This window comes from Mustela nivalis (assembly GCF_964662115.1).
Source record: "Mustela nivalis genome assembly, chromosome: 6".
Taxonomy (NCBI): Eukaryota; Metazoa; Chordata; class Mammalia; order Carnivora; family Mustelidae; genus Mustela; species Mustela nivalis.
The window spans coordinates 87,691,677-87,708,288 of record NC_139025.1 but is presented as its reverse complement, the minus strand read 5'-3'; the positions used below and the strand labels follow the sequence as shown (position 1 = coordinate 87,708,288).

Genomic DNA, 16,612 nt, shown 5'->3' with positions numbered 1-16,612 from the left:
GGAAATACCTCTGCAATCTCCCCAAGGCCTTTGACTGTTCTCTGGAAAAAACCAAAGTACTCAACATGGCCTGCCACACCACCACCCACCACCTCTTTCCCTCTGCAGAACAGAGATGAACCAAATTGTAGCATCTTTGTTTCTTCTATGTATCTTTCCCAGTTTCTATGTCTTAAGATTCCTTCAGAAAGTTTATCAATAAATACAGATTTTCTCATTGTTTCTGAAAGTAAAGCTTCTTTTCAACAAAAGCCACCTTTCTCTACACATTAAAATAAAACAAACACATCCTGAATTTTGAGTTAATGGAAGTATTTTTGTTTCCTTGTTTTGGGTGGTTTTTTTTTTTTTTTTTTTTTTTAAGATTTTACTTATTTATTTGACAGAGAGCGAGAGAGATCACATGCGGGGGGGGGGGGGGGGGGGGAAGCAGGCTCTCTGCTCAGCAGGGCTCGATCCCAGGACTCTGAGACCATGACCTGAGCCGAAGGCAGAGGCTTAACCCACTGAGCCACCTAGGTGCCCCTGTTCCCTTGTTTTATTACAACTATGGTCAGCCATGGTTATCATAATTAGCACTCAGCAGTAAAAAGAAATGAGTAGCTACTCTTCTTGTAATGCTATTCATTCCTCATTAGACCCATTTTAGTTGCCAGACAACCCTCACTTTTATGTCCCACATTTGAAGGGACTGTGCTGAAATCATTCCTTAAAAATCCATTTTAGGTTTGAACAGCAACTCTGTGTGCAAGCACAGCTCTACAAATACTAATACTGACTATAAGATTATAACCGTTTAAAATGTGAATGGTAGAAAACAAAGAGTTAGTTACAGTGACTCTACCACGGAAAAGTTACCATGATTATCGCACATGTGAAAAACATGTGTAGAAGAGAAAAGAGAATCCAGAGACATACACCAAACAATGTTAGTAAGGCTTATCTTGCTCTTGGTGGTAAAATGGATGGCTACAATTTTCTTCTTTTTGCTACACTGTGTTTTCTAAATTTTCTACAGTGAGCTTAAATAAGTTTTAAAGTTATTAAAATTTAAAAAGTAAACATGAGGGCTGAGTTACAGTTAGAGCTTTGTAAACATAAGAACTGATCAAACGGTGCGGATTAAGTGACAATATATGTCTAAGGTGTATTAATACAAACACCATGTTGTTCACAGTAAATACTCAGGAGTTAACTATTACTAAGTAATATTGTAAAAGTCTATGTAAGTGGTAAATTGGATGCTGTGTACTTTTTTTTATTGCAGTAAAAAAAAAATAAGAACAGACTCATTCTATATTAATAACTTAGAAGAAATGGATTTAGATTTGGCTGGTTATGTACATCTCCACAGTGAGGGTACTTCAAAGAGATCAAAAGTACGTTCTTTAAATACATAAATAGGTAAAGGACTTTCTTCAAATTTACAGTCAATATCATGATCAAGAACACATGACAACTTCCCCCAGACACTGTCAATACCAGAAATCACTTCAACACCACCATAGTAAGGGGAAATTGAGGCTCTGAGTTACAAAGTGACTGTCCAAGCTCCCTAGTTTTAAGCCAATGACAGTCTCAGAAACAAAACTGGAGGCTTCTCTTTTTTTCCCTCAGCAAAAACCTACTGACAAACTTTCACTGATCACCTGCAAGACTAGTATATGGAACTATTATCATACAATGGATTTATTTTGTTCAAAACTTTGATTAAATGACAATGCAACATTCACTAAAACTTTGTAATACGGAAAGGAAAAGATTTAAAAAATGAGGAACAACAAAAAAATGTAAAATTTCTAAACATTAAAATCCTAAAACTGACATAAAAAATGGAAATGGGTTGGAGGTGCGGGAAATGTCCATAGCAAATGGCATTCAAAGAGTTAAGAGCTTTATCATATAAAAAGCTTTCGCAAACCTCTCTATAAAGAGAACATTAAATAGCGAGTGATAAATAGGTAAAGGATATGAACAGTCCACACAGTTGGAAATACAGTTAGCAAACAAACTTATGAAAACATACTCAACAGAAGCTTGGATAGAGATATACACATATATCTCAGTAGTACCTGTTACCACATAGCAGGAAATGGAGGCAAATGATTGCATAGATGCAATCAGAAAGAGAGACAGCATATAACACATTTAGAACAGAGGTCAAAAAACTGAGACTGGGTTGGCCAAAAATAAGGGATAGTTTAATGACGGAGAATTTTTAGAGGATGTAAAGTTAAAAACAAAACAAAACAAAACAAAAAAACTCAGCTTCAATTCCAGAATGAGACTCCCTGAGTTTTTAAGTTCCACTGTGGCTTTAAGATAAATCTGCAACTTCACTGATGTTTCATTTCCTTATCTCTAAGGTAAATTGTTCCTTTGTGAAGTTGTTTTATAGGATACTTACAGGAAAGAAGACAAAAGATGACAAATAATTACTTCTCCTACTTAGGTGATACAAAGTAACCATTCCAGTTTTCAACTCTCCTCCCCACAGACACTTTGCTAAGAATCCTCTGCAGCTGGGAGGAGGTGGTGGGCTGGGAAAGGGTTAACAATGCCTCTTGGTTGGGGGGGGTGTGTTCATCAGGAGTAGCATTTGTTTATTTCCATGGTGTGAACAGAGCCCCCCCCCCCACCCCGCATGGCATCCACACTGTGCCGATACAACAGGCAAAACCTCAAGAGCACAGAGAAGAGTAAAATGTGGTCGTACATTAGGAAATGGTGAGTCTAGGGACTTCTTGCCTTCACTTTTAATATAATTGTAAGCTGACACACTTAAATTTTTAATGGAGGTTGTGTCTAACAACTGGCTTAAAAACTTCAGAAAATACAGCATTGCTGTTGCAGATTAAGACTTTCGGGACTGCTCCAGTGCAGAATTGACTGTGGTGCCTGTGAGGCTGGCTGGCCCTGCTCCCATTTGTGGTCTTTCGCTAATTGGGAGGTAGCCCAAACTACCTGCAGACCAAGGCTCACAGTCCAGCAGCTGGAACTGCTCCAGGCAGAAGAGGGCCTGGGGGTGGGCCCTCCAGAGGCCTCTGCCATGGGGACTGTTTCAGCCAACTGCTGAGGACAGTGTGTTTGCTTTCACACCATTTCCTACTGTGTTACTACCATGGACTTAATAATCTTCATGTCAACATGTGGCCTTAAAAAAAAATCTGTTGGAAATGTGGCACTTTTAAAAAAATATTATTTATTTATTTATTTGTCAGAAAGAGAGAGAGTATAAGCAGGAGCAGCTGCAGGTAGAGGGAGAAGCACGCTCACCACTGAGCAGAGAGCCCAACGAGGGACTTAATCCCAGGACCCTGGGATCATGAGCTGAGCTGAAAGCAGATGCTTACCCGACTGAGCCACCCAGATGCCTCAGAAAAGTGGCACTTCTGGGAAGTACTTAGATGAAGCACCTCTCCTGCTTCCCAGCATTGCCACTACTTCCAGACCTCCGACCTCTGGGGAACACGCACACAATAAGGAGCAAGGCCCTAAAGCACCCCAGTTAACTGGTCTGAGTGTGGCTGACAGGAGGAAATGAAGGCAAGGAATATTGCCTTGGAGTGCAAAGAATGAAAGTGTAGTTGTAACAGACACCCATGTTGTTAATTTCCACGGTCAAACGACTAACGGGCGGAAGTTTTGAAGGGAGTCTGCACACCTGGGAAGGGCCAACAAGTGTGCTAGAAAACAAGATTTCTCCAAATCAATTCATAGGTCACCTCCCTCAAATCCACTTAGTGACTGGGGTGCCTGGGTGGCTCAGTGGGTTAAGCCTCTGCCTTCAGCTGGGGTCATGATCTCAGGGTCCAGGGATCCAGACCCACATCCGGCTCTCTGCCTGCCTCTCTGCCTACTTGTGATCTCTCTCTCTCTATCAAATAAACAAATAAAATCTTAAAAACAAAAAACAAAAAAACAACAAACCACAGTGACTGTGCAGTGAATGAAAAATCTCTGGAGGTGACCTTCAAGAATTTGAATGAAACCTTCCCTCCCCCAAACAATTACTGCTCAAGTTCAAGTTGGAGAACCTCTAGTAGAGTAAAAAGAACAAGAGCCTCAGAGATAAGCCAACCAGAGTTCAGATGCCGGCAGCTCTCCCACTAATGAGGTGGGCCACTTTCCACAGGCTATGTAACATCCCCAAGCTTCAACACTCTAGTAATTAATAAAGCAAAATAATACCCACCTCATAGGGTCGCTGTGAAGATTCACAGGCCCAGCTCAGATAAAGGCCCAGCACCCCACACAGCCCACAGTTAGTGTTCAGCTACTGTCTGTCAGTCTCTCAGCAGTAACCCTTATCTCTCTGGATGGACTCACCGACTTAATGTGCTCAGGATTCCTGAGACACTGTCAACCTTATGCACTGACATTTTTCTATCACAGAGGGAGGGCTACCACGGACACCACCACAGAGGAGAGCACAGATGAGAGTGAAGGGGACCTCCCACCTCCTCCTTTCTCAAGCCTCGCAATTACTGTACCTCACACCTGAGAGAGGGCAGACACGTCAGGCTGGGGCACTGGGTGCCGCCAGCCCATCGAAGATGCAGCAGAGGCACTCCTGGGAATCAATAGCATCTTGGTCACAGAACGCTAATGCGCTTCAAAGGGTTAACAACAGTCATGACTGGCAGCTTCTCTGAGGCCTCGACGCCTTACAACAGGGGTGTCCCAAGGACCATTCTCAAAAGTGACACCCCAGCAACTGAGGGTCCCACTGAGGAGGCTACTGGGTTAGCTCTGGTCTTCCTCACAAAGGACCTGTCATCCATAACAGACAGGGCTTTGAGCCCCCCCCTTTTTTTTTAAAATTTCTTTTCAGCATAGCAGTATTCATTGTTTTTGCACCACACCCAGTGCCCTCCCCAATACCCACCACCTGGTTCCCCCAACCTCCCGCCTCCCCGTCCCTTCAAAACCCTCAGGTGGTTTTTCAGTGTCCACAGTCTCTCATGGTTCACCTCCCCTTCCAATTTCCCTCAACTCCCTTCTCCTCTCCTTCTCCTTATGTTCTCCATGTTATTTGTTATGCTCCACAAATAAGTGAAACCATAGGATAATTGACTCTCTCTGCTTGATTTATTTCACTCAGCATAATCTTTTCCAGTCCCGTCCATGTTGCTACCAAAGTTGGGTATTCGTCCTTTCTGATGGAGGCATAATATTCCATAGTGTATATGGACCACATCTTCCTTATCCATTCGTCCGTTGAAGGGCATCTTGGTTCTTTCCACAGTTTGGCGACCGTGGCCATTGCTGCTATAAACATTGGGGTACAGATGGCCCTTCTTTTCACGACATCTGTATCTTTGGGGTAAATACCCAGTAGTGCAATTGCAGGGTCATAGGGAAGCTCTATTTTTAATTTCTTGAGGAATCTCCACACTGTTCTCCAAAGTGGCTGCACCAACTTGCATTCCCACAAACAGTGGAAGAGGGTTCCCCTTTCTCCACATCCTCTCCAACACATGTTGTTTCCTGTCTTGCTAATTTTGGCCTTTCTAACTGGTGTAAGGTGGTATCTCAATGTGGTTTTAATTTGAATCTCCCTAATGAGCCCCTTTTTAGCACTTGGCTTTGTTTCTTGGAGCTGCCCGTTCTTAGGTGGAGTGCCCCTCAATATCATGGCCCTGGGCTTCTGGTCATGTGTCCTTGCTGCCTCTGGGCAGCTCACTTTGGCGCGCAGACTGTAAGTTGCAGAGTGGTGAGGAATACCTCGCCTTTCCTTTGCCACAGAGGGAACTGTGTGTGGTCCCAACACATGTGTGTCTGCCTTCTTTGGCTCTGATTTTTAACAGTTTTTGCCCTTACTAAGTTGAGGTCTATAAAATGCTTTCAACACTTAAGTGTTCCTTGGTGCAGAAAATATCCCTATTAGCTTAGGAGGTCTTTGTATAGCACTAGTGCAATGCGTATGGTGATTTTAATTAACACTTTGTTCAAGATAGAGTTTCAGAGGGACATATACACAGGGGGTCTAATGAATATTTCTCATATTGAATGGAGTTTAATTTCTCACCCGGAGGACTCCAGACCTGCAGAATGTGGGTACAGGGTTCAGGCCTATTCTGTGTCCCCTGTACGAAGGGAGGCCTCCGTAGGAGAAGGGTCTGAGCGCACCCCAGCTCAGGTCGCAAGTGGCTGGTGGGGACGGAGGAAAAAGCACACAGGCAGCATGTTTTCTCTCTGGACCTGGGGGCATGAGGCAAATTGCCACAATCCTCAGAGACTCAATTTATTTTCTCATTTGTCCAATGGAGACAATACCACCTGACCTGTCAATTTCAGAGTGGTTTTGAGTTTAAAAGACAACCAATACATATGGAACTCCAAGAAAAATTAAACCACACCCTATAAATATAAGATATTAGCTAAGCTGCATTTCCCTTCACACTGACAGGTACGACAAAGACGCTGAACATCCTCCCACACCCCACCTGGGAGCAGGAGGGCTCCTTGCTGGGGGTCCCTTTCTGGGACATGTTTGCAGTTTTCTTTCTGATGCAGTTGAAAGCTGTCTTGCATTCAGAAGGCAGCAAGGGAAGAGTTCTGTGAATTTGGACATGGGAAGCCTTCCGTTTGGCCCCAAATGCTGGCAGCCCTCTTAAAAAGTGAAAACATTAAAAACCAGATGATCTCATAGGTCTTTTCTACCCCTGAAACAGATGGTGTGAGTCACATATGTTTGACATAAATGTACCAGGTTGTGATGATTTGCCTCATTATGCTCAGCTGAAGAGTAGATTAAGGAGCAATAATATGCCGAGAAGGTAAAGCATGACCTCTGATTACTACCAAAGGTGGGAGTGGCTTGTCTCATGGCTGTAGCAGTGAACTATGACTCAAGGCTCTGAGTTTCTCATCACAGGTCTGTGACCTTGTCTGTGACAATGGGAGGCTCGCTGGAGATCTTCAAGAATACCCTTAGTCTGGATGTGCCGGCCAGCCACCCTTTAAAGAACTACAGCAAGTCCCTCCTCTGAGAACAGTGTGGGTGGTAATTAATGATTGAGAGTACTAGAGAGGCGTCAGTAAAGATGCTAGATCCAAATGTCCATGACGCCTTAGACAGTTCTAAGACTATTATTTAGAGAGGCTAGGAAAATGTAGATCCCACAGTTTCCAGGAGGTCTCTCTGTTGCTCTTCCCCTCCAAGTCAACCATCTACCTCATGTAACACTGTCCAGCAGACCTTCTGCCATGATGGAAATAGTTTCGATTTACTCCGTCCAGCAGTAGTTACCACTCCTGGCTATTGAGCACTTGAACTATGGCTAGTGAGGCTTACTGGGAAATGTTGAGAGGAACTACATTTTACATGTGATTTAGATTTAATTAACTGAAGTATTTATGTGAATAGCCTCATCTGGCCAGTGGCTACCATACTGGACAGCACAGACCTAGCTAATCTAATCCGCCTCAAAGCACCTGCATGAAGATGAGGTTGAGAAAGCAGGGCAAAGTAAATTAACTAATTACTCTTTAGGTTCAAAACAGGCTTTTTTCCCCCCCAAGTTGGTGGGAGTAGCCAAAGCCAGAGTCTTAAGTGTGAGATTACCAAAAGACAAAAGTTTTGCCTCATTTCTGTACTATTTCCTTCTCTTTTCACTGGTTTTAAAATGAGAAGGCATCTAAACTCATTAACAAAAAGCTAGGCTAGATTTGCTTTATGCTACAGCAAAACTTTTCGGTACAAACCTGAGAAAATAACCAGTAAGATAAGGTTCAAGAGAAGCACGAGGCCGGCCCTGCACTATTTTCAGATCACCTCTGAGGAGACCTGCAGAAGCACAAGCAGGCTTTTTGCCCTGGATTGTTCTTTGTCAAGGGCTGCTAGCCATCCATCCCCAGCTTGGCTCACCTCTGTAGTTCAAGATCCGCTCCCCTCCCCCACTACAGAGGGCGGGGACAACACAGCCCTCAAAAATCACTCTGTGTCTCCCGCTCCCTCCAGACAAGCTGTGGCTTTTCTTTTTCACCTATTTCATATAAATTTCTGCCGCACAAAACCCTGTAGTACGTACTCTGCAAAACCTTGAGATCAGACTTTCCTGATGCAGTCCCATGGCCAGGGAGCTGTGAGAACAGTGGCTGTTCTCCACACTGTGCCCTCACCCATGAAGTGAATTTCCTCAAACTCTCTGTGTATGAAGAATTCATCTTCCTGCATTCCTTAGCTGATCGTTGTCTTGCCTCATGTATCTATTTTTTCCTGAACAGTGCATCCCCCACGTCTTCGAAGCTCTAATAAAGGGACAGGGGTCTATCTGGTCCCTGTAATTCCCCTCATGCACTGCCCAGCCTGTGTCAGATGCAAGGGGTGGGGGGCGGCGGCTTAATCAATGCTTCCTGAGTGTGGATGAAAGACTATTGGACTCAATGGGATTTTTAAAGCTTTTGGATGTTAAGATACTTTTTTCTCAGTTTAACATATTCCAGAAAACAATGTATCTTTCACCCTTGTAGGATTTGTTGTGGGGTGGGGGGTGGATTAGGCTTGATTCTTTCCGGGAAGGACTTCAGAATTGGTCCTGGATTTCTCAGGCTGATGTCATGATTATTGGAAGGTTAGGAAAAGAGACTTGAACTCAGCCAGCAGTTGCCAAATTGGCACACGAGGAAGAAAGTTAGCATGATAAATACTATTTCTCCATCCCTGGTCCCTATTTTCTCAACAATGAAATGGAGAAAGAAGAAAAATCCTTATTCCTGAAACAGTTCACAGTGCCCTACAACAGATAGACCTATGACTCCCAAGACCCTGTAAGGAGCTTCGCAGTTCATTCCACTGAGGAGCTGAAAGTAAAGTACACGAGGAACAACACTGCTCACAGCCATGTGCCCACCAGTCTCCTGACTGCTGGTTCCCTGCCTTGCCTGTGTATTTTCTAAAGCTATTTAAAAAGAGAAAACCAGGGACGCCTGGGTGGCTCAGTTGGTTGGACAACTGCCTTCGGCTCAGGTCATGTTCCTGGAGTCCCGGGATCGAGTCCCGCATTGGGCTCCCAGCTCCACAGGGAGTCTGCTTCTCTCTCTGACCTTCTCCTTGCTCATGCTCTCTCACTGTCTCTCTCTCAAATAAATAAATAAAATCTTAAAAAAAAAAGAGAGAGAGAGAAAACCACTCACCCTGCTCCCAAAGTCATTCCTTACTGAAAGATTAGAGCATAAATAGAAAGTTAATTAAAATTTAAGACTAAACCAGTTATAATAAAAATGTTCCCTCTTTTCCAAGTTTTAAAAAAAGAAAACTCTACAACAATAAAGCAGTGCTTCTCAAAGTGGGTTCTTGGATCAGCTATACCAGCATCACCAGGGAACTTGTTAGAAATGCAAATTCTTGGGTGCCACCCCAGACCCACCAGAGCAGAAACTTTGGGGGTAGGCCCCAGCAATTGATTAAAAAAATAACACCTCCATGTGATTCTGCAGGAACATTTGAGAAGCAGTGCTTTAAATCAAGGTTGAAATCATCAAAACTACTCAATGTTGTAGTAGAGTATACTAAAAGAGTATCCCTAAAATGTTGTATCTTCCCTAATTCTATAAATAAGGTCTGACCAAGCAGCCAACATGTCCAGCCAATAACCCCTAGCTCTGAATTCTAACCCACATGCACTCTCCATGTCTTGCTGCCTGGGATCTGGTCACACCTCCCCTGCATCCCCAGGAGGCTCCCTGAGGGCCTGGGCTGGGAAGGCACTTGGGAGCTGAGCCACATGTCCACGTCCCCTTCATGGTGGGAGAGACAGACTCAAAGGGGGCACGGAGAGGGGACAGTGATCTGGAAATCTATGAATTTCCCATCAATGGTAAGCATACCTTTTTTGGAGCAGAGCCCATACTTAGTACTTTCCCATCACTATTTCACAAATAACAATCCCAAAAGAGACAGTGCTTATAAAATTTTTTTTTAAATGGGCATCTTTGCAGATAATTGCTCGTGAGCTACACGAAGTGGTGCACCCTTCATGCTCAGGATGGTAATGATGGCGTGCAGTGTTCTAGACCATTCACAGTGAGCGTGTGTCTGTCTGCTTCTTCCCCAGATCCTTGACCTTCAATCACAACACCTACTGACCAGAATCTGCCAGTCACACCATTCTGGCTTCACCCTGTCCTTCCCTAGCCCGTCACAACCACCCTCCGATTGTAAGGGGAATTATGAAACTTGACTGCCCCCATGACCCAAAGGCTTTCAAATTCCTCTTTGCTGACAGTGTTTGCTCACAGGGCTTTGCGTGCCCTAAAACACCAGGGCAGAAAAATGTCCCAGCACCGGAGGCACAGTAGCATTTTATGAGATTTCTCATCACGAGAAAAACCTCCGTCCTAAGAGAAATGGAAATGTAAACTCTCCTCAGTAACTTTTCTCACTTGAAATCACACCTCTCATCACGACCTATTACACCCACACAGTCACGTGCCAGCAGCACGGTGCACGGTCTCCACCATTTCAAAGGCTCAGAAGATATTTTTAAAGCCCAAATACAATCTAGGTTGCTCTTCTACAAAGCAACTTTTTAGGGAAGGACAAAGTAATACAGAGATTTTTATGCATGTGGGCAGTTAGCCAACTCACCGAATGACTGAATGCAGCTGTCGATGAGCTCGTCCAGGCTGGCTCCTTTGGCTAAATGTCCCAGAGACACCATCATTCGGAACTGGGTGATTTGGGCCGGGATGCGATGGGAGGGGATGGGGCTGCCGGCTGGCTTCGCCTCTAGTCTGGTTTTTGTGGCAGCTCTGCAGCCATGAGAAGGTTTCCTGGGGAAAAAGAGGAGGCAGTGAGAGCGAGCCGAGTAGCTGGGGGACAGACTACCCGGCAGCTCCAAGAACTGAAGGCAGATAGGACAGGAAAGGAGTCGAGATAAGACAATTAATCCTGAGAGCTGGGCTGATAGAAGACATACCCCTCCCACTTGGCAAAAGCACCCAACGGGACTGGTTGGCTGTTAAAGAGATAACTCCCCAGTGAGTAAGGAGGTGAGATTTCAGGGCTGCAACCTAAGGAGGTGAGATTTCAGGGCTGCAACCGGGGCCCTTCGTCGTGGGCTGCAACTGCTTTGGCCTGCTGGCTGCAGCTCCCAGAGGGGAGATGCTGAGGCGAGACCGTCTTGACAATCCTTTGAGCCTAGCCATAATTGATTTTAGCAGGGAGTCCCGCTGACTTGGTTCTGAAGAATTGCTTAATTCGGTCTCGTCTTCGGCTAACTTAATTCAACTTTAGAAATACCAGAGATGCTGCAGAAAGGCCAGGCGCCCCCAGAAATACCTCTGGCCTTTGGGGGAGAAGTCAAAGACTAAGGACCCGCCTGCAGAGGATTATGGTGGTGGTAGTTAGATTTAAAGCTAATCCTGCCTTTCTTACAAATCTTGGATTTGTTCTGTTTTTCATTGCTGATAATACAGGCAATCATTGAGTCATTTCTTACCACTAAATATTCTATTAAGTCCTTACTGATTAAAACATAAAACAAAAAACAAAAAACAAAAAAACAAAAAAACCCACAGAGCTAAAGGGAGCTTTACTCCAGAACTGAATGTAAAAGGAGAAGTCTGGATCTGGAAATGGCTTAGGAGTCTAACAGGGTACCCTCACCCTCTCTCACTTAGCTTTATCTTTTGTCATGACCTCATGAGAACAAGTCAAGTTGTTTGAAAAAGGGTATATGAAAGTTAACTAAGCATTTTACTTTCCTTCCCATTTAGACACACTCGCAGATACATATCTATAATCTTTTCAAGTTTAATAGTGATGGGTGTTGTTGCTAGTAACTTCTTCAAACATATAATCAATTCCGTGGTTTTGGTTATTTCATGGTTTACTAACAAAGAGGAGACGAAAAAATATGTACCTCAGATCCATAACTTCAGCTACTCACTCTATATTTTGATAAACACATAATGGCATCAACTAATAAGTGCTTATTCTATAAGTGAGACACTGTGATAGGCCAGAGGGGCAGGGGACCACAGTGGAAGAGTCTCCGAGAGGGGTCTCTGTAAACTGGAAAACGTACTCATTATGTTAGCTGTTGCTGTTGTCGTATAAAGGTGAACGAGGAGTTCCTTAATTCAAAAAATCTAGTTGGAGAATCAGACCTAGTCCATGAAAAGACAACCCTATAAATCTTAAGTGTCCTGTGGGTGTCAAGCCTGAGAAGTGTGATGTTCTTAGAGGAATGAACCAGTTCCAGGTGGAGTGGTGCAGGGAGCAGCTCCAAGAAGACTGAATATCATCCAGAAGGAGCCGAAATTCTCAGATCAAAATAAAATGCTGGGGCACATGTGGATTTCGGGAATCCAGCTAAGAGATCATGTACTAAACTCTGGGCCACTCTCAGTCCACAGCTAGACTAGTGGAAGGAAGACCATGCCCTTTGAGCTCTGTTTCAAACTAGCTCCAGGATGCTGACTAGCAGTGCCCACAGGACTCTGCTTTTGACCTGGGGTGAGGCCACGGAAATTGCTTCAGCTACTGGCTTCTGAGAATATACTAACCCAAGGAAATGATTGCTGAAAGATCAAGTTGGTGCTACTGGATCTGATGTCTGACCATTACTGATTTTTATCTAGGCCCTGTGATAACCCCAGGATCAGATCAGTATCTGAAAACAAGAGAAAATAATGAACATAATCAATTGAGTACCTATGATATGACAAGCACTGCACTGGGGATTTAAATGGTTTTCAAAGCTGATACCCCAGAAAGATCTTATCTCCATTTCATGAAGTTGAAACTGATTCTCAAAGCCGCTACAGGACATAGTCAAGGTTGTACAACTCAACCCGTGCTACATCTGGGCTCTGTACCTGGGGCCTCTCTGGTTTTATTTAATAAATATGTACTGTGCTTGGAAGTGTGTGCCCTTCGCTACACAAGAATCTGCAAGTAGACGGTCACAGAAGGGCTGGAAAATTCAAGACAAAAAAAATCCTCCAAAAGCAACGCTGCTACCCTAAAGGCTGGATCTCAGTGGGTCTTATTCTTCCTGCAGGCCTCTGGAACAGTCCTCAGACACCAGAGCTAGGCAGACTCTTCATGGTCATTTCTATATGGGGAGGTCCAGGCTCCGAAAGCCAGTGCCACTGGCTGCTGGTGCAGAAGCTGGTAGAAGCCAGGCCTCCTGTGCCCCCAGGCCTTGCTCCGCAGTCAGGTTCCCTTCCCTTCCTGAAAGTACTGACAACTCTCTAAACCTGGAGCTGAGTGCCCAAAGGAAATGGTCACTGCTTGCCTGTTTACCATAAAGACCTCCACCCAAGGCAAAGCGGGGAAAGATGACATAGTCCTTCTCAAGAGGAGTCCTTTTCTCTTAGGCCACCCTCATTACTTCTCCTCAGCCCCCCAAGAGGAGGCAACTGCTACTGGAGGCTGGGTCTCCACATCCGGCTTTTGCCCCTGGGGCTCCCAGGTGTTAACTCGAGTCTCTCAACTGTTGCATCCAGGAGAAATTCCATTTTGTCTCTCGGTTGGTGGTATCGACCACCACCAAGGACTCTGAAAACTGCCCCTGGCTCTAATTCTAGTCACGTCTCCTAATGTCAGCAGGAGGGGAAACCACTTTGGTTCCCAAGGTAATTCTCAGAGGTGAATGCATTTACAGGAACATAAGAGGGACCAGGGGAGATTCAAGCAGAAAGAAGGAGTGTGAAGGGAGTATTCAGGGTGGGGGGAAGGGAAAGTGAGAGACCTAGTCTAGGAGTATTGAGGCCAGACAGACTCAGAGGCTCTGGGCCCGAAACACGACAGAGAAGAGAGGCTACTAAAAACCAACTGCAACCAGAGAGGTCTGGGAAAATGGTGTTATCTGCGCCATAAACTAGGAAACTCTGCTCTTTTTGCTGGCAGTCTCCTGACCAGCTGCTTCCTGTCAAACCTGCAAACCCCGTTCTCTTCTGATGAAATGGCTGTAGGTAAGGATGCATAAAATGTTCCATTACAGGCATATCTAAGGGTATCAAACAATTCACAGAAAGAATAGTCTAAATCTCCAAAGCGTATTTTTAAAGGACTGGAGCCAAATGTTCCCATGTAAATTAAAAAAAAAACAAAAAAAAAAAAGGCCGAGAGAGAAACAGATAAACTTGTGTTTTCTTGGAGCGGCCAAGGCCCAGTGGGGTTTGCCACAGGAGGCTGTCAAAACTCCTAAATGGTTCAGGTCAAATCCTCTCCAGGCACAGGTGCCTCCCTGGAGGGCACACACACTTTCGGGCTAAACTTTTTATGAAATCTAGCCAAGACAAGGAAGGGATGAAATGGAAGAAGAGAACACAGATTTCCCCAACTTTTTCTGCAGTAGAAGGTGGCTTTAATTGGCTTCTGGTGAGGACTCTTTCCAGTCCTGTCCTCTCCCTCAGCCCCTACAGTACAGACGCAATGTAATTTACCAAGGCCAACCCCCTTCCCCCAAACTAGCTGAAGGAGCCCTGCTGTACCCTTGGGGCAACAAGGCTCCTACCCCCCTACTCCCCCTCCCCGTAGCAGGAGTGCAGAGAGGGCCAAAAGCCTTTGGCTGCATAAAGTCCAGAAGGTTAACCCTTCCTGCCGCTCCCGGGCCTGTCTGTGTGGGCTGGGCACAGCGCTGTCACACCGGAGTCCACGTGGAGGGTGCTGGGCAGAGCACCACTCCTAAGCTGCAGTCAGGCCCTCCCTGCTCTAGGGGGACACGCTCCAAGTTGCCTGGCCCCTCCAGGCCGCTTTCTCCTGCCAAGAGACTAGCACTATCACCCTTCCTTCATCTTCAAGATCCTCATAAGACATCTCTCTTGAACTGCAGTTGGGGGGAGGGGGGTACAGTTTCCACCCAGAAAGCTGTGTGTTTAGGGGGGCTGCCGCCGGCCTTTCCGGGCCCTGCCTGGGGTTCGCTGGGAGCCGGAAGAGGCCGCCAGGTGGCGCTGCCCGAGCCCCGCGCCCCGCGCCCGTAGCAGGTGCGGATTTTGCGTAAAGTCCGCAAGCGAGAGACCCAGGTGCCGGACGCCGGGGAGCCGGGGGAGCCGGGGGAGCCGGGGGAGGCGGGGGGGTGAGGGGTCGGTGCAACTCCGGAGCTCGCGGCGCGCATCACCCAGCTCCCTGCCCCATTTGCCCCGCGCGCCGCCCCGCCTGAACTTGAGCCGAGCCCCCGGCCTGCCGCCGCTCGCACCTCGGGTCAGCAACTTCCCTTAGAAGGAGGCGCCCTCGTCGTCCTCCCACTTCCCACCCCCTCCCCGAGAGGGCTCAGGGGGCCGCCCGCCCCCAAAAAGGAAGCTGGCGCCGCCGACGGCCCGGACCCCTACTCACCTCGGGGCCTCTCTCGCCTTGCCCAGGGTGCCCATGGCCACGGCCGGCGCTCCCGCGGCCACCTCACCTAGCGCGCCAGGACGGGCTCGGCGGGGCGCGGCGCATCGCCGCCACCGCCGTCGCCGCCGCCCGTGGGGCCCCTTCGCCCCGGCCGCCCACCTGCCGCGCTCGGAGCCGGAGAGCCCGCCCGAGGCGCACCCGCAGGCACAAAGTTTCTGGGAGCGCGCCCTCTCGCCCTCCCGCGCGCGCGCACTCTCGCCCGCACCAACCACCTGACACGCGCTGATGCTATCGGCGGAGGAGCCGTGTGGCGCTCTTCGGCTGCTCTCCGAAACCCGCCCCCATCACTCGCGAGCGCCCCACCGCGCCGCCCGCCGCTCCCGGCCCCAGGCTGAAGTCTGAAGGGGAGGACGATTGGGGAGGCTTCGGGGGGCGCCGCGGAGGAGGCGTGAGGCCGAAGGCTAGGGCTTCGCGGAGCGGCTCTGGGGAGGAGGATCCTCCCCCCGCCCGCACTTCAGTCCCGCTTCGCCGGGACCCCTGGCCCCTTCGCAGGGCCCCCTGTATCTATCCGAGCACCGCCAGGGGCGGGGTAGGGAGCCAACTCCCAGGTGTGACTCTGCCTCGGCCCGCGCCTTCCGCGCCTTCGTAGTAGCAATTTGCAGGACTTTGGCTGGAGATTGGCGCCCTGCACCCTGCGGGAGGCGGCGGGTGTGGAGGTGCGCGCCGGAGGTGTGATCCGTATCTGGCGGGAGACAGCTGCCTGGCGTCTGTGGGTGTGGGAGATGCGGGGAGCGGTGGGAAGAACTTTCTGACAGCAGGCAGGGCCAGGAATGGTGCCCTAGCTCTGCTTGGCCCAAACACAGCGATGATAGCAGTAGCTGACTGACGGAGTGCATTGTGCTGAAGGACCTTCTATAAATTGCCTCACTGAACCCATCCCCCCAAATCCGGAGAGGTCACTATTTTCGAGATGGGAAAAGGACGGTTTAGAGAATAACATGCCTCCTGTCACACAACCAGTAAACAGCAGAGAGAAATGTGACCTGGGCTGAGATCTGTCTGACTCCCTGTAATCGCTGCTGGGCTGTCCTAATAACACCTAATAACACACCCATTATCACTGTCACATGCCTTAATTCTGGCCACAATAATAGGTGTCTTCCCAGCCATAATGTTCTGGACCTTAAAGTCTCCCTCTGTGACTTCATTTCTATACGTCTTCATGTTTATATGCCACCTTCTAGAAAAAGAAACTTGCAAAGGTAGCTTACAAAGGTACGCAACTTACCAAAAAAGTGTGTGAAATAAAGTGAAAAATAA

General features: G+C 47.2%; 1 protein-coding gene across 1 annotated transcript in view; it reads right to left on the bottom strand.

Moving 5' to 3' along the window:
* RASGRP1 (RAS guanyl releasing protein 1) overlaps positions 1 to 15,598 on the bottom strand; it is an 82,281-nt gene extending 66,683 nt beyond the window's left edge. The window contains exons 1-2 of the mRNA XM_082735613.1: positions 15,293 to 15,598; positions 10,595 to 10,779 (exon numbers count right to left, since the gene is read on the bottom strand). Coding sequence (XP_082591739.1) covers positions 10,595 to 10,779; positions 15,293 to 15,327 — 220 coding nt within the window. The 5' untranslated portion in view covers positions 15,328 to 15,598. The remainder of the gene's footprint in view (positions 1 to 10,594; positions 10,780 to 15,292) is intronic.
* Between the last annotated feature and the right edge of the window lie 1,014 nt (positions 15,599 to 16,612).